General features: G+C 37.5%; 1 protein-coding gene across 1 annotated transcript in view; it reads left to right on the forward strand.

Annotated features, from left to right (window-relative positions):
- CFAP54 (cilia and flagella associated protein 54) overlaps nucleotides 1-21,342 on the forward strand; it is a 282,672-nt gene that overhangs the window by 226,356 nt on the left and 34,974 nt on the right. The window contains exons 64-65 of the mRNA XM_069491252.1: nucleotides 2,941-3,111; nucleotides 18,842-18,945. Coding sequence (XP_069347353.1) covers nucleotides 2,941-3,111; nucleotides 18,842-18,945 — 275 coding nt within the window. The remainder of the gene's footprint in view (nucleotides 1-2,940; nucleotides 3,112-18,841; nucleotides 18,946-21,342) is intronic.

Genomic DNA, 21,342 nt, shown 5'->3' on the forward strand with positions numbered 1-21,342 from the left:
AAATCATTTGCAAAATAAAAGCAAAGAGTAAGACAGACTGGAATTAAAAATACCTGCCTTTATGAGTCATAAAGTTGATATTATAGGATGTAGCTTATAACTACCAGTGGTGAATGATCTCCCTAGTAATGCATTTCAAAGTAGACAGATGTACCAGTCCAGCCTCATATTATTGGGTCATTACAGGCCTCTTCATGAGGGGGTAGGCCTTTTAAAATCTGTTGCGTGGAGCAGAGAATTGTCACGTCCTGCAAACAGTTTACTCCCAAGAAGAAAGAGCAGAACTATACATGCCCAAAATTCTTCTTCCCCAATTCACCAGTCAAACCATGCTCTCCAAGGGAGAGGCATGAGTGAGGAGGTGGAAAAGCCAGGAGAGTAACATTAATATCTGGCCCTCCACACGGAAGGGAACAGTGGTGGTGAGATGAAGTCATTTCTGTCTAACACCAGATTCTGATTCACTAGGGGAACTGAGACTGTTTTTGAGGATTACTGTCACGTGTCTAGATACTTCAGGTGTTTTGGAGTGGGGGATGGGGACGGGAAGGCTGAGAACAGTAGTTTTGATGGATTTATTCTCATGAATATGATATCAGCATTTGGAAATTAGTATGTGTGACTTCTTAGACACTGTTCTGAAGGGAGCTCTGCTTGAGTATTTTAGTATTAAGGGCAGCTTATCGGTACCCAGTTCCTAAGGATGATGATCCAAACATACAACCTTGAATACATTGTAAATATATGTGACATTTCTAATGGCAGCAGTGTTATCAAAGAGTCGTTTCGCCCTGTTTGCTCTTTTTTGATATATTTAGTAGAACACTCTCCCAGCATAATCAGCACTGGAGATCACTGTCTCCTCCTGACAGGTGCAAGCCCCCTAATCATGTGTTCGTTTCACTGGGGTAGACAGCTAATGAACATAAAGACTTTTGGATTTTTTTTATATACAAACTTCAAGCTTGGCTGATTTTTATAATAACATTTTTGAACACTTAATCACTCAGGAGGCTATTTCAATCAAACTCTTGCCATAATTTGATACTTAAACCTACTTTACCCCCTCAAAAAAGTAGCTTTGCCTTTCCGGAAGGATCATCGCTCTGTGTTGTATTCATCAGTTGTGTGATTCTGCATGTTGTCAAATCCACTGGAGCTTTGTGATGGAAAAACACAGGCGCCAAACAAATTACACTAAACAGTCCCCCAAAAGGATATGATTAAAATTGTGTGCAATGCTGAGTTATTCATGCTTAGACTGTGTGCCCGTGACGGTCTAGGTAAGGTCAAATATCTGACTCATGCGAGCTGCTTTGTTGTCTGTAGGACTGCGGTGTACAAGGGTTCTCCTGGTAGGCCTGTTGTTTTATTTCTTTCAAAGAATAAAGAAAATATATTAAAAGTATTCAGTGTCTAACTTATCAATTATCATATGTAATGAATCCCATTAACAACTAGATATTACAGTATTTTAAAGATAATGGAAAATTAAATTCCTATTTTGATATTGACTTCTGTTGCAATTTATCATTATTAGACCACCATGCTAATAAACAATGCATTTGTTGAAATAAAAGGTATTTGCTTTTTATATTTCAATACTTGGCTAATTATTAAACATGAATTGCTTGCTAAAATAGTTGTCAGAACCACTGAAAGTCGCTTCGATAAGAGGAAATATGAGACAATTTGTTTGAATCAATTATTTGCTTGATTTTTTTAAATGAACTGCCTGACATAGAGTTACTCTTAATTTAACACTAAGAATCTTATTGTGCATTTTGATCATGCTTTCAGAAGTGAGGATTCTGGCTTATAATATCTTTTTATGGTAGTGTCTAGACATTTTTTAAAAGTTTTCACTTTTAATATTACCTTTCAGTCAAAAATGTTTTTCTTTTATCAATAGGCAACTTGAAAGGTCAGTGTTTTTATTTCTCTTTTTATTTTATTTTGAATACTTGCATTCACAGTCTTCTATCTTGAATAGGCTCAGAAATAATGGGAGGGACAAAGCCTTATAGAAACACCAGGAATTTCTTTCTGGCCGCTGACATATTCTCCTTGGTCATGAAACCTTGGGAGTTCTTAGATGTCAAAAAGAGTATAATAGAGAAACTGCTTCCCACATACCATGCTATAGTCTTAGGAATAACAAGAAGTTAATTTTGAAAGTAGTTTGCACTCCTTCGTGGAAAGTCCTTTTTAGACTTTGAGATATTGTTTTCAGTATTATTATCTCTATGGATAGCCTGCTATTTTGGTGATAATTAGCAACTGTGCTTTGCTTTCTTAGCTACCTTAAATAATTAATTAAATAATTTATGAAATGGACAATTGCATTCTATATATTTATGTTTCTTAAAGACTTCTAATTCAGTCACCACATTCCATAAAGAAGCTTGGCCCAAATTTGCCAAAGGTTGAACTTGCAAATTGAACTTGCCACATTCATTTAAGGATTCTAACCTTTTAGAGTTAATGGATTTTAAAACAATGAATTTTAGCCTTTAGAACAAAAACGATGTCCTGTTTTTCATATGGGTCTGCAAAAAAAAAAAAAAAAAAGCTATTGGAAAAGAGATAATAAATTATAACCATACCCTCAGAATAATCACCAGTGAATAAACCAGAAATAAAATAGGTGTTCTTAGAAACAATGGGGACCTTGACAATGGTTGCATGGGCATTTTCTCCATTAGATTTTCACCCAGTAGATTTATCAAAGTGAAAGACATTTGTTGAGTCCCCTCGGTTCTGAGGCATATTTTTATCATAGGAGAATCTTCTCTGTGATAATTCAGGGACAGTTTTAAGATCTACTTCCATAAAAGAAGCTGAGACAATTCCCTGAGTTTTTCAGCGTTGCCAATTAATTTTATGTATGGAATGAATTTATTACCAGTGACTAAACCGATGTTTTTGTTTGTTCCCTAGTTAAGTCACGACAGTTCTATACACTCCGTTTTATCTTTAAAGCTCCCTGCCAGCTCATCTGGTATAGACCTAATGTCGTCAGAAATGGCAACACAAGCTTTAAACAAAGAACTCTGCTTTCAGTGGTACATTCCTCCTCTGGACAAACCTCCAAAGGAAACAGAACCTATGGTATGTAATATAATTATAGAACTTAATCTTTTATTTAGATATAAAGTTTAGCTAGGCCGTCACAACTTGAAGAGTAGCGGACATGCTCTTATCATGTAGATAAGGGCAGATAGCAATATAGAATCTACATTGTCTAATAGAATAAATTTGAAAATGACTAAGAAAATCATGAGAAAGTCTGATTTGAGTTGATCATTTTCCTTTTTCCTGGTCTCAGGGGGAAAATTTTCAGTGTGTCGCCATTATAGATGACATTGAACTTTTTTGGTAATTATTCCTTATCATGTTAAGGAAGTTTCTTTCTGCTGTCACTTTGCTAAAAATTTTTATCATGAACCTTTTACTATATCTATTCAAGATAACTTTATGATTTTCTCTTTTGATATTTAGTTGATTTTATAATGTTAAATCAACTTTGTGTTCCTGAGATAAACTCAAATTGGTCATAATGTATTAATTTTGCTGGATTCAGTTTGCCATTGTTTTGTATTGGATTTTTGCCTCTGTTGTCAAGAATAAAGTTGGGCTATAAATTTTTTTATACTATCTTTGTCAGATATTTTTTGTATCAAACTTTTGCTAGAATCATAAAATGAGTTGACAAATATATTGTGTTTCTCTATTTTTTGGTGCAGGTTGTATAAGTTTGGAGTAAGATTTTTATTTGACTATTTGATAGAATTCATCAGTAAAGCCACCTGGGCATATCATTTTCTTTGTGAGAAACAGTGATAATAATTCTTAATAGTTTGAGGAAGTCTTTAAGCATTAGTACTGGTGTACTGGTTTTAAGAGTTGGTGTCAGTTCTGGTTAGGTCAATATCTGTTCTTATGATTAGTGTCTTTGTCAAACCAAGTTTTAAATATTCTGACTGTCACCCTTCTATACATGACATTTGGGGGTTTCTATTTCTTCTGAGTCAGTTTTGTTTAAGTTGCTATTTCTAGGAATTTGCTCATATTATTTAAAAATTTTCCCATATTTTTAATCTATCTGATAGATATTATCAGATTATCATTATAGATATATAATGATGTGCCCCTTTTTGTTACTTATATTGGTTATTTGTGTATTCTCTTCTTTTTCTTTAACATTGTCACTAGACATTTGTCATTAGTTTTGTTTCATTAATCCATATGTCTTCCTTCTTTTATTGGTGTTCTTTTCCTAACTACTGACTTATTGAGATAGATGTTTAGCTCAATATTCAGCTTTCTCTTATCTAAGATATGAATTTTAAAGGTCTGAATTTCTTCCTAAACATTGCTTTGGTTGTATCCCACAAGTATTGTATCATCATTCAGTTAAAATTGGTTTTGTAATTTTCATTACGATTTCTTCTTTGACTCATGGGCCATTTGACGTGTGTTTCTAAAATTCCAAACTATATGGAGCTTTTCTAGTTATCTTTTGTTGTCTGTTTCTAGACTATGTTGTTTTGTGGTAATACAAATGGTATTTGTTGAAACTTGATTTTTTTTCTCCTGGAAAGGGTTAATTGTTTAAATAATCTATTGCTCTTAAAAAGAATGTGTACTCCTCAGTTGTTGAAGCAGTGCTTGTGGTATATGTCTAGTAGGTCAGTTTGGCTAATCTTGTTTAAATAATCTCTATTCTTGCTGATTTTTCTACTTTGGTTTGCCTTTTTTTTTTTTTTTTTTACATTAGTGTTCACTATTGGTGTTGTACATTATGAGTTTTGACACATATATGATGACATGTATCCCACCATTATGGTATCATACAGAATAATTTCACTGCCCTAAAAATCCTCTGTGCTCTGTCTTTTCATTCTTTCCACCACCTTAATTGCTGACAATCAGTGATCTTTTTACTGTCTCCATAGTTTTGTCTTTTCCAGAATGTCATATTGTTGGAATCACATAGTATGCAGTCTTTTCAGATTGATTTATTGCACTTAGTCATATGCATTTAAGATTCCTCCATGTCTTTTCATGGCTTAATAGATCATTTCTTTTTAGTGTTGAATGATATTGCATTATCTGGATGTACCATCATTTATTTATCCATTAACTGAAGGACATCTTGGTTGCTTCTAAGTTTTGGCAATTATGAATAAAACTGCTACAAACATTCCTTTGCAAGTTTTTGTGTGGACATATGTTTCCAACTCATTTGGTAAATACCAAGGAGCACAATTGTTGGATCATATGATCAGAGCCTGTGTACTTTTGTAAGAAACAAAACTATTTTTGAAAGAGGTTGTGCTGTTTTGCATGCGCACTAGCAATGAATGAGTGTTCCTTTTGATCCACATCCTCACCAGCAATTGGTGTTAATTTTTTGGATTTGGCCATTCTCATAGGTGTGTAGTGATATCTCATTTTTTTTTTTTATTATTTCATCTTATTGTTATGGGGGATACAGAATTGCAGGTTACATACGTTGTCCATGTACCGCCTTTCCCCCCAAGTCAGAGCTCCAGGCGTGTCTGTTCCCCAGATAGTGCGCGTTGCACCCATCATGTAGGTATATATCCCTCCCTTCCCCACGCCCCCTTCCCCAGTCAGCACCTTCAAACGTTACCATTCCCCAAATGGTGCGCAATGCACTCATTGTGTAGGCATACACCCATCCCCTCCCCCACCCCCCATCTCAGTCTGATATCCAATTGGTGTCGTTCCCAGATGTGTATTTAGGTGATGATCAGGGAAACCAATTTTCTGGTGAGTACATGTGATGCTTGTTTTTCCATTCTTGGGATACTTCACTTAATATAATGGGTTCCAACTCCCTCCAGGAGAACCATAGAGATGTCGTATCTTCATTATTTCTTATAGCTGAGTAATATTCCATGGTATACATATACCACAGCTTACTAATCCAATCATGTATTGATGGGCATTTGGGTTGTTTCCACATCTTTGCTATTGTGAATTGTGCTGCTATAAACATTCGGGTACATGTGTCTTTGTTACAGAATGACCTTTTTTCCTTTGGGTATATGCTAATGGGATTGCTGGATCAAATGGCAGGTCTACTTGAATCTGTTTAAGATACCTCCATAATGCTTTCCACAGGGGTTGCACTAGTTTGTAGTCCCACCAGCAATGTATGAATGTTCCTGTCTCTCCACAGCCACGCCAACATGTGTTGTTTTGGGTTTTTTTGATAAAGGCCATTCTCCCTGGGGTTAAGTGATATCTCATTGTGGTTTTGATTTGCATTGCTCTGATGATTAGGGATGTTGAGCATTTTTTCATATGTTTGTTAGCCATTCTTATATCTTCTTTTGAGAAGTTTCTATTCATGTCATTTGCCCACTTTTTGATAGGGTTGTTTGATTTTTTCTTGCTGATTTTCCTGAGTTCTAAATAGATTCTTGTTATCAGTCCTTTATCTGATGTGTAGTATGCAAAAATTTTTTCCCATTCTGTAGGTGGTCTGTTTATTTTCGTGACTGTTTCTTTGGCTGTGCAGAAGCTTTTTAATTTAATCAGGTCCCATTCATTTATTTTTGTTGCTGCTGTGATTGCCTTGGGGGTCTTCTTCATAAATTCTTTGCCTAGGCCAATGTCTGTAAGAGTCTTTCCTACATTTTCTTCTAGAATTCTGATTGTATCACGCCTAAGGTTTAAGTCTGTTATCCACCGTGATTTGATTTTTGTGAGAGGTGAAAGCTGTGGGTCCTGTTTCAGTCTTCTACAAGTGGCTAACCAATTCTCCCAGCACCATTTACTGAATAGGGATTCTTTTCCCCAGAGTATATTCTTTCCTGCTTTGTCAAAAATTAGGTGACTATATGAAGATGGTTCTATATTTGGATTTTCTGTTGTGTTCCACTGGTCTGTGTCCCTGTACTTGTGCCAGTCCCAGGCTGTTTTAAGAACCACGGCCTTGTAGTATAGTTTGAGGTCTGGCAAATTAATACCTCCCATTTTGTTTTTGTTGCTTAAAATTGCTTTTGCTATACGGAGGTCTTCTCTGATTCCATACAAAGTGTATAATTATTTTCTCTACATCTGTGAAGAATGATGTTGGTAATTTAATAGGGATTGCATTGAATCTGTAGATCACTTTGGGTAGTATAGACATTTTAACAATGTTGATTCTTCCGATCCATGAGCATGGTATATTTTTCCATCTATTTGCAAGTTCTGCTATTTCTTTTCTCAGTGTTTCATAATATTATTACAAAAAAGGTCACGTAATAAAAAAGCATTACAAAAAACTGCTATTATCAAAATGATAAAATGTTCAATTCACCAAAAAGATACAGCAATTATCCATCTAACTTCACCTAAGAACTTCATCAGTGTGATTGTCATTTTTAGTTTTTTCTTAGTTCTTTCAAATTTTGCTCTACATAATTTGAGGCTGTGATCTTAGGTGAAGTTATCCATCTAACTTCACCTAAGAACTTCATCAGTGTGATTGTCATTTTTAGTTTTTTCTTAGTTCTTTCAAATTTTGCTCTACATAATTTGAGGCTGTGATCTTAGGTGAAGTTAGATGGATAATTGCTGTATCTTTTTGGCGAATTGAACATTTTATCATTTTGATAATAGCAGTTTTTTGTAATGCTTTTTTATTACGTGACCTTTTTTGTAATAATATTTTCCCATAAAGTCTGCTTTCTTTGATAGTAGTATAGGAAAATGACTTTCTTTTGCTTATCATTTTCTCAGTGAATATTTTTCTAGCCTTTTGCTTTCAACCTTTCTGTGTACTTGTATTTTAGTGGTACTTCTTATAAAAGGCATGTACTTGGACATTTTAAAATACAGTCTGACAATATTATCTTCTGACTGAAGAATTTAATCTATCAGTGTAGATACTGATATATTTTGTTTTAAATATACCAGGTTATTTTGTGTTTTTACTTGTCTTGGCTTTTGTTTTTCCTCTTCTTTAATGCCTTCTTTTGTTTTACATTTGTTATCATTTATTTTTCCTCTCTGAATTTTGAGATTATGCACTGTTTTTCTGTGCTATTAATGGTATCCTTAGGACAACGTCCACACTTATCTTGTTAAAGTCCACATTTAATGAATATTTTAATGTCCCTAATGACTTATTTGGTATTACTACATATTTTATAGCACAAAATAATAATATTTTTATTGTTTTATATAAGTGATACTTTCCTTTAGAATTTCCTACATTTTTACCATTTGCTTTGTTTTTTACTCCATCTTGCATGTTAGACATTCCTTCCAGGATCAATTCTTTTTGTTAAAGTACATGCTTTAGAATTTCCTTTGGTGAAGATCTTTTGAAGGCAAACACTCTCAACTTTGTTTGCCTGATAAATGTCATTGTTTTACATTTATTTGTGAAATGAATTTTCATGAGGTTGAGAATTCAAGATGGAAAATTATGTTATTTCAGTACATTCAAGATGTCATCTACTCACTTCCACTGTTGCTGTTGAGGGTCAAGCTATTGCTGCTTTGAAAATATTCTGACTTCTTCCACTAGCTGCTCTTGAGATTTTTCTCTTGGTCTTTGTACAATTTTACTCAGAAAGATTTTTTTTAAATTTGTTTTCCTTACATTAGTGTATTGGTTAAAAACACAGACTCTGGAACCAAACTGCCTAAGTTTGAATCTCAGCTTTGCCGCTTAGTAGTTTTGTGATTGTGAATTAGGTTAGTTAACTTTGCTGTGTCATAGTTATGCTCATCTGTAATTAGAGATAACTGTGTAAACTCCTAACTTCAATAAATAGTAGTTGTCATTATTATGTAAAATTATTTTAAAATTATACTGTTTTTAAAGTTTAGTAACATCAAATATACATGTAATATACTTGGTAAACATTATTTGAAAACACCTTTTAAAATTTAGCAAGAATATATCCTCATAGATACTTTGGCTTCTAACATTCCTGAGAAAGTAGAGTAAACTGTGCCTAACCAGCAAAATTAAAGTGGGTAGCAAATAAGAGAAAAACCTTAGTTTGCCTCTAAATGAAGTTTGCAAATTTGTAACATGCACGTGAGTTATTTTAATGTTTCTTATCTTTATCACCATTTATCTTTATTTTTATTCATATCTACATCCATGTGTATGGAGAGACATTTGCAATAGGGTTAATTGAGGGGCAGAAGGATGGAGGGGGCAAGTATTTGGGAGCAGTTCAGTATCGATCCCTGAACTATTGAAGATTGAACAGTAATTCAGATTTTAGGATAGACTTGAAAATGGGTCAAGCTTTTAAAAATGGAACAGTTGGTCAATATAGTCTTTCACAGAGGAAGGTTCCACTATAGAATTCCTTTGATTGCTGTTTTCTCTAAGAAGAGCCTCAGGCTTTTTGCCATAAAACATTTGCCGTATAGTTTTGCCCTGTTCAGCATTTTTATTTGCATTTTATCCCCTGCATTGGTCTGTTCTTGCACTTCCCAGCTCTTGAGTGCTGTCCCCTCCAGCTTGCCTCTGGTAGCTTCCACAACTCCTTGACTGGTGTGTGACCCGTGTCAAATCATGAAACCTCCTGGGCCTGCCTCTCTTTGTTCTCCAGCACCACTTCTCACATTGGCCCCTGCATTCTGCTACCTTAGGCTGGAAACCTGCTACTAATTCTTGGTCAATTATAATTCTCTTCCTATTCAGACAAAAAGAGAAACTTTAACGTATCACTCTCCAGATACATTTAATGCTATTTTCTACATTTTTAAAATACTCTCCTTCCCACCCTTTGCCAGTCAAATCCTTCCCAGATATTCCATCTACATTTTAAAATAATGAATCTGTAATGTCTTGTAGAGGAATTAAGTGCAGTAGTTTTCAAGCTGTGGTTCCAAGAATACTAATGGGTCAGGGAGTCAATATTGGATCATGAGTAGCATTTTTTTAAAAAGAAATGAAACATACAAAAAATCAGAATGCATAGCATATAGTAAGTGAAAATATTGTTTTCTGAAACTTTTGTTCCACAATATATGTTGCTAAAAAGAAAATTTCTTAGGTTGATCTTTAGCATATGTCAGAGTTGGTTTACTTGCTAGCAAGGAACTAATAAAAGATTATATCCATTCAGAGAGAGTTGGGAAATGGGAGGATTACTCAGTTAGGAAACACAATGTTTACCTAAGCAGCTAGTTTTAAAAAATGAGGAAGAAAGTATAGAGTTCATTTTACAAGGTCACCAAAACATCACATCCATATCAGTCATCACAAATGCAGTCTGGGGCAGGATGATCTGAGGTGTCCATGTGCTGCTGTTGGAAAAACAAAACATCTAAGAAGCAAATGCTAAGACTACATCTGTGGCCAAGAGTTAGAATGACAAGGTTTTGTCCATCAACAGTTGTGTCTGACAATTAACATGGAAGCATGAACTGGCGTCAGACAGAGATTAGAAGCAGAGCACCAACTAAAAAATCTGATTTAAGCAGGTTGCTTGAGCAATTTTCTCAAGCCACGAGAAAAGATGCAGAACACACAGTCTTCTCATTTCTTAATTTGGGGACTTTTCTTCCTCTTTGACAGTAAGTTTGTATGTTTAGGGTTATGATAAAAGATGTAGTTGCTGCCATAAAGCTCAGTAAAAAACACCACCAAGAAACACTGACCTAGATGAACTAAATCTTCCCAGCCTCAGAGTCTATCCTCTTGGATGGTAATGCTGAAATTTGTTTGGTAATTTAAATATTTGTGTATTTGAGGATTTATCTACTCATCGTTTTAGGACTTTTGTGTAGAGTTTAGTGTTGAATAACTGGCTGACGATCATGAAACCTGCAAGATAATAACAATAGTGCAAACTTACGTAGAGCTTACTATGTTCCAGGCACTTTACTTACATTAATTTCACAACAGCTCTATGACATAGGTACTTTTATTATTGGCCCCATTTTTATAGAAGAGGAAACTGAGGCACAAGATGAGGAATGCTTGTAGACAAGAGGTCAGGATTGAAGCAGTCTGACTCTAGGGTCTGCACTCCTCAGCGTGGTGCTGTATTGAGTCCTCAGATGATGGTCCTGGCTGCAGGCACATCTAGCCCCTGGGCAGGATGGTAATGAAAATTAATCTCTGGCTGAGAGGTTTGAAGTTTCCAGGGACTAAAAAGATCAGTGTATGACAGTGCAAGTTAACATCACTTGATCCACCCACTTGGCCCATTTCAGTTTATTCACTGCACTGAAGCAGAAATGCCAGTAGGAACTAGGGATGCTGGTGGCAGCAGAGTTGAAATCCCAGCATTAGGGATTTTGACGTGACATTTTTTAGATAATTCAGAGGTCTAACGATCTCTAGGCCATGATACTTTGAAGTTAAGTTCATAACTTGGAAAAGCTTAACTTCTTAAATATAGGAGGTAGAAATTATTCTACCCTGGTTGATAAAATTGTCTTTAGTAGGTTATAGTAGAACCACATTACAAGCTATTCATTGGAACCTTGTTATAAACTAAGCGGCTTTTGAACAATTTCAAAATCTTGTAGGGACAAACACTAACGAGGCTGCCAGGGAGTATCATTGGAATGAACCTCCCAGATGCTGGCTTTAAAAATAGCTGTGAAGAATGGCTGCTTTAATGCAGAGAGATGTACTACCACAGCTTAGCCCTAAAAAGATGTAACCATGGAACACGGCCTCATGTTTGACAGTCCAAATTTGTCTCGAGATTATACCTTAGGACCTTTGGCTTTATCCTGCCTCATCTTCCTGTTCTTTTTAGTATCCAAGTTTCCCAGTAAGATGCTCTGGGTTGCAGACCAGCCCATCTGAGGATCATAATGAAATTTGAATTTTGTTTTTAACTTGATAAGGCTCAAGGAATACAAATCAGAGTGAGCAGGGACCATAAAGAATTGGTGGCTGGTCCTTCCTTTTGGCATCTGAGATGTAACTTGGAGGGCATCAATACTTCTGCGAAGGCTGTAATGTTGAGTACAGCTGGCCTGGCATTCAGAGGCCACAGAAGACTCAGGCAGGCAGTGATGGTCAAGTGCAGGAAGTCTGATCAAGCAAAGCACTGAAAAGCAAGACTCCACCTGGTAGGTGAAAACACAAACTTGGACAGAACTGAAATGAGTTCCTGGAGATGTGTTTATTCAGTGCAGGAGTCCAGCCAGTATAGGAAGAGGATATGTGGACCCAGTACTCTTTTTCTGGAAGACTTTATGCCCCTAAGGAGAGCTATACTCCATTTCAAGCTCCCAAACAAGCAGGCCGTACATTCAAGACGAGCTCAGTCCTAGCAGGATAGTGAAGGAAGAGTTAGGGTTCCTGAGAAAACTGGCCGGTCGGGAGAAAAGCAGAAGCCCAATGGTACCATTTTAGATGTCGGAAGGGCTGTAACTGAGAGATTGCATGGATGCCTGGGGCTTCCCTCTGAGGTGCTCTGGATTGTGAGTCAGGTTGACCAAATGATTAGCTAGAGCATATGGGGCCCAAGATTACATCCAGCTGCTGGGAGCTGGGGAAGACAAAGGCTGTATAAATGAGAAAAGGACTGACATCTGATGGTCCCTGGACCTTGCTACTCAAAGCATGGCTAAGAACCAGTGGTACTGGCATCCCCTGGAAGCTCATTAGAAATGTAGGCTCTCAGGTCCCAACCCAGATCCACTGAATCAGAGTAGACATCTTGGTAATATAACATCTCCCAAGTAGTGTGTGCACAGTCAAGTCTGAGAAGCACAGGTCTAGGGTTTTCTACCAATGCACCTTGCAGCTCTAATAGTGATTCTCCCATTGCTGTCTGATATAGGAGGGTCCACTTGAAACCTGCTCTGACTTCCTTTGGTACCACCCAAGTCAAACTGCAGAACTGAAAAGAAACTAAGAGAACATCCATTCAGTGCTTATGTTTTGTAGATGAGGAAGCAAAGTCCCATGAGGGTGAAGTGACTTGACTTATGCCACAACTCATTAGTGACAAAAATAGGAATGAGAACCTGACTCTTCTGATTCCTAATATCGGTTTCTTTGCAGCACATGTATAACTTAGCTGCTTATTAATTAATGAAATATTTATTGAGTGCACACTATATGCTAGGTATTTTGTTAGATGATTGAGATACAAAGATGAGGAAACCAGGAATCAATTCCATTTATTAGATCCGAGGCTTTTCTTTCACCCATTCCTGGGCTATAAGAGATTCAACATATAAGACAAAATTTAAATACAGTAGTCCTCAGTATTTGTCGAAACCATATCACTTCTTTGCCATTGAAAAACAAGTCTTTGCAGAAGTAAGGGAGCATTGAAAATTCTATCATGAATGTATTGACTCTCCAGATTCCAGCCCTGAGTGTGCAGGGTGATATAGGATGAAACTTTTCTCTAAAGAGTCAGGACAAGTTGGGAATAGAAGCAAGAAATGGTGGATTAGACAAGGACTGGCTGGGAGATCTGATGGGAAGTCAGTCTGGGATTAGCAGCACGTCTAAGAGAATATGAAGAATGAGGTATCAATGTGGGTGAGGAGCCAGCAGTGATTGTGGGCTAAAAACAACCACCATGATGCTCTGAGTACTGCTCTGAGCACTTTACATTGACTCCATGAATCCTCACACCAATCCATGGGATGGGGATGACCACATCCCCATTTTACAAATGAGGAAGCAGAAGTGTGAACATTGAAGTGACCCACCCAAGATCACACAGCTAGTGAGTGGAGGCAGCAAACCCAGGCACTCTGGATCCAGGGCCCACACTCACAACTACACAAATGAGTTTAACTTTTTGTTCAAGTCTGTTCTGATCTCAGACAGTTATTCTTTGAATTCACTTGTCTGTGCCATGCTCAGTTATAAAGGCTTTAAACTTGTAATACAAAGCCATTGACAAGGACCATTCTGAAAGGAAGGGGAAAGTTATTTTCATTCTTGGGGGTTAAACATGAAGCCTGCTATCTATTTAAATTTTTCCACTAACATATTTTAGGGAACTCCATTAGCCCTTAACAGATGTAATGAAAAGTTCAGAAATACAAATTGACATGTACCAGGTGCTGTGAGCATAACTTAAAAAATACAAGACGCCACTCCCGTCCTCAGGGATTTTATGCTCCACCCTGGAAGTCAAGGTTAACAAACACAAAACAAGAGCAAACACCTCAAGGCAGTGTGTGGTCCTGGCCTAATCTCTCTGGGACTCATTTCATTTTCTTTTAAAAATATGTAATTTGAAAAATCAAATTTCGAAAGACTATTAATGAATAAAAGAGAACAGTCTTCTGCCTCGCCATCTTCATCCCTAAATCCCCTTTCTTGGATGCAGCTACTTTCAACCCTTTCAGACATTTTTGTTTTTTTCTTGTGTTTTTTCCCCATGTATCTACTCTCACATGATGATTTCCTGAGTGATCAACCTCACACATTCCTAGGGAAGATGACAACTAATTTCAACCTCTTTTTCCTCCTCTTACACACTCTTCCCCTCTGCACCTTCTCTCAATCTAGTTATATCACAGTTCTTGCTTAAACCACAGTTAGTATTTGCATTATGACAATGTAAATAATATCACTCATGGCTGAGCCAAATAGGGTACTTTTTCCTTTCTTTCTGCCTTCTTATTTCCTGAAGAAAAAAGTTGCCTTAAATTTAACTTAGTTTTCTATGTATTTCAGAATCTCTAATTTTCCCCAAACTTTCAAAGAACTATACAATCCTCTCCATGTGGTCAAACCCATTGACTTATCTCCCAGTTCCATTGTTTTGTCTTCTTCAGAGCCAAGCTCCAGGCTGACTGCTTACTCTCATAGCTCAGCTGTCATCTGAAGAGTCCCATTCACCATTCTCCTGAGAGCTCCTTCATTTCTCTCTGAGCTGGGTTCTCTGGGTCTCATGTTTCTCTCTGCCTTGATTTGCTCTCTTATGAGCAAAGATGAACACATCTTCCAGCTTCTTGAGGGTGTATTAAACGTTCTGATCTTTCAAAGGATTCACCAGACTTCACAAAGTATATTCATGAAAGGATGAGGCATGGCAGGATAAAGAAAGCAGAGGTAATCATTAGGGAGACCTGAGAGATCCGGAAGCAGCTTCCAGGGTCCTCTCTCAGGTGCACAGGACACAGTTCATCTATGAATCATGAACCACCAAAATATGACAAGATATGGTCTCAAGCTGCTGTTTTATATCTGAGGAGGAGTCTTTTATATCTCTCTGTTCATGTAGTCAGAACTACATGTGGGACCAGACTCGTTAATAGAAGTAAAGATAACAGTAGAATCCAGATGCCAATTATCAATATGCACGTTCTCTATGAAAAATGCAGACGAGATGTTACAGGCTGCTCCCTGGTGTGTTTCAGACCCTAGGAAAGGACTCCATTAATCACTAGTTAATATATTTTATTCAGATTTGGCCAAGGGCCAATGCCATGACTATATTCCTCTGAGATGGTAACAGGTTTGCAACAGACTGACATAACCCAGGGAGTAAAAAGACCTTGAATGTCTGACACAAGGTCTTTACTTTAATGCTTAATTCATTGTTTATTAGGCATAAAATTCTAGGCTGACAGTTATTTTTCATCAAAATGTGAGAGGGGTTATTCCCTTTGTCTCTGGCAATCCTGCATTGCTGTTGAGAACTCTGCTCCCATCCTGATGCCTGGTTCTTTATTTGTGACTCTGGATGCTCTGGGAATCTTCCCTCTGTCCCTTTGTTGCCGAAAGTTTTGCCACTTGTCCATGAGGCCAAATCAAAAGAACAAGGACAAGTGGTTCTGAGAGGAAGGAAAGAGTTTACTTTGCAAAGGAGGAAATATGGTAGACCTTCTCATCTCAAAATTCCAAATTTCCTGAACATAGGCAGAAATACAGAGCTTTTAAAGGGAGGGTTTTCAGCTTCAGGCAATTACTGTGGTTAACTATTCTAAACATCCCATCTCTGCCAAAGACAAAGCCATCTGGGAATTTTAACAAAAGACTTGATGCAGGCCAGAATGCAGTTCCCCAAAAGAGTGGGGGAAGTTTTCCAGGCCATTCCCTCTGTTACATATTCCCTACTCTCAATATTTCCCTTTCATATCTATGGGAAGAGGGGTGACTATTCTGCTAACACCCTGTGTACTGAAATTCCATGATGTGCCTTGGTATGGGGTCTTCATCCATTGTGCTGGACACTTAGATTAGCCCTTTAAAAATGAAAAGGTTTATTCTTTGGTTCATGGAATTTAAAAAATAATTTCTTCCCTCTGATTATCTTGGTGCCTTCTGTAATTTCTATTAATCAGATATTGAACCTATTGGATTAAGTGTTTACTTTTCTCATGTTTTCTTCCCTACTATCTACATTTTTAAATTTAGGTGTTACTTTTGGAGAAATGGATTCAACTTTATATTTCAAGTCTTTTATTTATTATTTCATTGTGATCATATTTTTTAATTTTTAAGAGATCTTTCTTCATTCTAATTGTTCCATTTTGATAGCACTGTGTTCTTATTTCACAGATGCAATACTGTCGTTCTTCTCTCTCAGAATATTAATTACGGTTTCATTGAGGTTTTCTTCTGTTCTCTATCTTGTATCAGATTCTCCAAGTTCCATTCTTATGTTACCTTTAGTTTTTGCCTTTTATTTTCTGTCTAGTGACTCTTAGCTGTCTGTTTATGTTGGGAGTGAGGCACTAAAAAGCATATTTGCTTAGACTTACTGATGTCTAGGCAAGGTGACTGTAGAAGGAGCCAGGAGTTTCATTGGAGGATGTTGAAATGTCAGAATGTGTAGGTCTTTTCTCTTTGGTCAGTTTCCCTAAAGAGGATTCTCTTAGACTCCTGCCTGGTTTCCTACATTCTGGGAAGGGGTTATTATGGGGTAGGGGAATGTTTCTTGTTCAGAATAGACTTTCACTTAATTCTAATGTTTTCAATACACCTCACCGCTGTACCTAATGGCCCTCAGCATAGATCCTCTCTGATTTAACATCAGCAGAGAGTAAAGTGGAAGAAGTTCGGCAGGCAGAGAGGAGGGAAGGGAAGGGAGAGCCTCCTGGCTGCATGGGCCCATAGAAGGGATGGGAGGGAGGTTGCCTAACACTCCTGTTTGTAGCTCCACCCACTCCTGCCTCCTAAGCTACCTGAGCCTCCAGTCCCTGAGCCATTCCAGAGACCCCAGTCATACTTGTTGGCAACTCCTCCAAAGGCACGTAGGCACAGCCTTTCCCCTCTGCTGAGTCAGCTGTGCTCTTCCAAGTGCTTTGTGTCCTTCAAAGTGTTGCAAACCTCTCTTGTCTGCTTCACTTCCTCTCTTGTTCTTTCTGTCCTTGTGGATCTATGCCTTTCTAAAAAAAAGAAAATCTCTTTTTTAGTTTACTTTGTGAGGAAGCAGAGATAAATGCATGTAGCTATAGGGATGAAGAGAGTTTTTTCCTCCCTGTCTGAAAATTTGGGTCTTAAGTCTGCCAAAATAATACTGACCATAGGCAGATTAACAGGTGGAAAAGCATACAGATTTAGTAATGTGCATAAGCACAGGAAAATCACTGGAAAATAATTAATCAATTACCCAATGAGGTTCAGAAACTTATACCACCTTCTTCATAGGAGAGAGGGAAGCAGAGATGTAGGCAGTTTTGAGGAGTAGTAAATGATTTTTAGGGGAACTGAATCGACCCAAAGGATAATAGTTTGTAAATGATTCTGTTTGAAAATGGAATGGGAGCAAGAACAGACAATAGCTTGTGGACATGGGAAGATGAGGGGTAGAGCAGCCCTTCGAACAAATGTTGTCTTATCACGCATTTAAAGTCTCCCAGACAATCTCTCTGAGCGGCTCTCAGAAGAGTAGATGGAAAGTCTGTCTGGGAAAAGTGACTACTTTTAGTCTTTTCTCTTCTCTGGTAATCTTTCCTGGTTGTTTGATGAGATTTCAATTGTCTTGAAAGGCGGTTTCAAGACAATTGCACTTCTTTTGGAAGAAGTTTTGTCCGTCAGAGAAGGGAACTTACTGAGAGAACCCCTACCTGTGCTGTGGGTGTGATGGGACAGGAGAAGGTTAGAAAGTCCTTGGTTCTGAGGCGTCTTCTGAAGCCTTCCAACTTCCTTTCATTGAAAAGCGCTCAGTGTGCCAAAGCGCCATACTAGGGTACTGTTCTCTGAGCCCCTGTGTGCCTAGCTAGTCAGTTTTGACCGGCAGCTCTGGGCCTCAGCTTTCTTATATCTAAAATGAGGGGGTTAGACTTGATTATCTCTAAGGTTCTATGAATCTCAAATTCTATAAATTCATGACTAAATAGGTGCTATATCATATGGGACTGGTGCTAATTTCCCTGTTTGGAATGATTAGAATCCAAACAGGGAAATTACTAGAGCGTGAATCATCAAGAGAAGTTTCATCATGGAGGTGGGGGCTAGAAAGTTGTGTTAAATGGAGAGAGGAAGAAGGGAATAGTATAAGTGAAATCGCAGAAGCAGCCCTGCCCCCTGATGGAAAAGGTGCACACTGAGAAGTAACAAGAAACAAAGCTGGATATTCACCAGGTGTATGGTTAGTGTTTAGTGCTTGCTGTAGAGGGTCTTCAGAGACTGAAATTTAAACTTAATTGCAGTACAAAATGTCACTCTTCAAAAATGATATAATATTGTCACCAGATAGTATTTATTTTCATTTTCTAACCTTTGCACAGTTCTTGTTCACATCATTTCTTTTTAAAGTGAATTGGGAAAAAAAAAATCCTTCATTTTTCTCTTCTAAGGAAAAACTTCAAAGTGAGTGATATGATTTTGAGAACTAATGCATTTTTGAGGCAAACTGTAATTTTGATTTCACATTTTATATGCCTTTAATTTTTCTTATAGGTTTTATTGCTATATGCATATAATATGAAGCCCCTGAAGGTGACAGATGTTAGATATTCCAGTTACAACGTATCTGTTGGTTCTTTATGGTTTCCACTGAACAGGCAAGTAAAAGTGGATTATCCACAACTCTCTGTCTTTGTCACTGTTTCTCATAAGAACAGCCTGTTTTGGGAATGTACAAGGTAAAGCACAAGAGGCCTTTTAAAGGCACTTTTTGGAAGAAACTTCCTTTTGTTTAGAGCAACGGTCCCCAATCTTTTTGGCACCAGGGACCAGTTTCATGGAAGACAATTTTCCCACGGACCAGGAGGTGGGAGTAGGTGGGGGGTTATGACGTGATAGAGAGCAGCTGTAAATACAGATGAAGCTTTACCCGCTCACAGCCCAGTTCCTAATAGGCCATGGACTGGTACCAGTCTATGGCACGGGGGCTGGGGACCACAGGTTTAGAGGAATATTATATTGCAGTGGTCAAGAGCATGAACTCTGAATCCAGCCTGCTGTGGTTCAAATGCCACTTTGTGCCCCTTATTACCTTTGTAAACTTGGGTAGTTTATTTAACCTCTCTGTGCTTCAGTTTCCTGATTTGTAAGGTGGGAATACTATTTAGGTTATTAAGTATGAAATGTCCGATTTCCTTAAGTACTAAGTTTGACAGTTGATGTCTCTGACGTTTCACTTTGACACTTCTTGTTTTATTTTTACTATGAAGGTACATCTTCAGTCTTTCAAATGTACATTTTAGGCTTGTGATTATCTTTCACATTTTTTAGAGCAATTTTATGAAACCATGGATAAGTCAAAAATTCCTGTTATTTTTGAATATGAATTCTATCATGGAATCAATGCAGCACAGTTAGCTTGAAATATCAACTAAGTGTTTGGGAAGGATGTGGCTAATGAACACATAATATGTCGATGATTTGAGCAGTTCTATTCTGGTGATTTTAATCTTGAAGATAAGCCATGTGGGTGACTGAGACTAAGGTGGATAATGGTGAGCCGAAAGCTGTAGTGAAAGCAAATCCATCTCAACTTATGCATGAATCAACAGCAAGGTTTGACATTACTATTCCAACAATATTGGACCCCTTGAAACAAATGGGCAAGGTAAAGAAGCTGGATAGATGAGTTCTGCATGAATTAAGCATCAGAAGAGAAGTCATCTCAAAGCTTGCCTTTCTTTGCTGTCATGACATAAGGCAAATAATTTCTACACCATATTGTTACGTGTGATGAAAAATGGATTCTTTTTGACAATTGCAAGCATTCAGCATAATTGTTGGATAAAGGTGAAGTGCCAAAGCAAAGTCCAAAACTGAATAGTCATCAGAAAAAGCTAATGGTGTTTGTTTGGTGGTCCAGCGCTGATATTATCCATTATAGCTTCATGAAACCTGGTCAATCGATTATAGCAGATGTCTACTACAATCAATTGGACAAAATGATGAAGATGCTTACAATTAAGCAGCTGAGATTGGTCAATAGAGACAGGCCAATCCTCTTGCAAGATAATGCTTAACCATGTATCGCACAAACAACGCTGCTCAAACTACAGAAACTAGACTGGGAAACTCTCTGTCATCCATCGTATTCACCAGACCTTGGATCAACTGACTTGTACTTCTTCCAGGCTTTGGACCACTTCTTGCAAAGAAAAATATTCAATTCTCAACAAGCTGTGGAAAATGCCTTTCATGATTTCATCACCACTCGCTCTTCAGGCTTCTTTGTTGCTGGCATAAACAAGCTACTGTTAAGATGGCAAAACTGTGTCAATAGTTTAGGTGCATACTTTGATTAATTATACTGCTTTTTGTTTGAGATATTGTAAACTACACTTTGGATTCAAAGTTGGACATTTCATATTTAATGACCTAATACTAACAATAGTACCTAGGGTGGTTGAAGGAACAGTTCATGACACTTCATAGAGATTTCAGAGAGTACAAGGATGTTATCTGTACCATATTTTGCCTGTATTTTGATGTGGTTAAAAAATAATGTAATGTGGTTCTGTACAGGGTTGCAAAATTAAGCCCAAACTTCACTCCCTTGCCTCTCCTTTCCCTTTGTACCCAATCCAATTTTATTTTGCTCCAAAGTCAAAAATCTCTGCTTTGGCCAGGTTGTTTTCCTCCCTCCCCATCACACAGGGCATATCTCTAGCTTTTTGCTCATGCTTTGTTTCTCTCTTTTCCTATTTCACTTTACCAAATTCATCATTTGTTTATTTTTTCTTTACTTAGCTAGTTATTTTTTACTCCATTGTTCATTGCCCTTCTGATCTTAGCCTCTATTTCCTCCATTGTAAGATGGAATTATAATACCTGCTCTGCCTACCTTTTGGGGTTATTGTTAGGATCCAGCCAGACAATGTATGAACATGCTTTGAAATGTTGAAAACACTAACACGTCTGTCTATCAGTGCCAGCTCTTTGCCCTGCTTAGTGAATGGAGAATTGGTGCTTCTCGGTCGTTCTCTCAAGAGTCTTGT

The sequence above is a fragment of the Eulemur rufifrons genome, chromosome 16, assembly GCF_041146395.1.
Source record: "Eulemur rufifrons isolate Redbay chromosome 16, OSU_ERuf_1, whole genome shotgun sequence".
Classification (NCBI taxonomy): domain Eukaryota; kingdom Metazoa; phylum Chordata; class Mammalia; order Primates; family Lemuridae; genus Eulemur; species Eulemur rufifrons.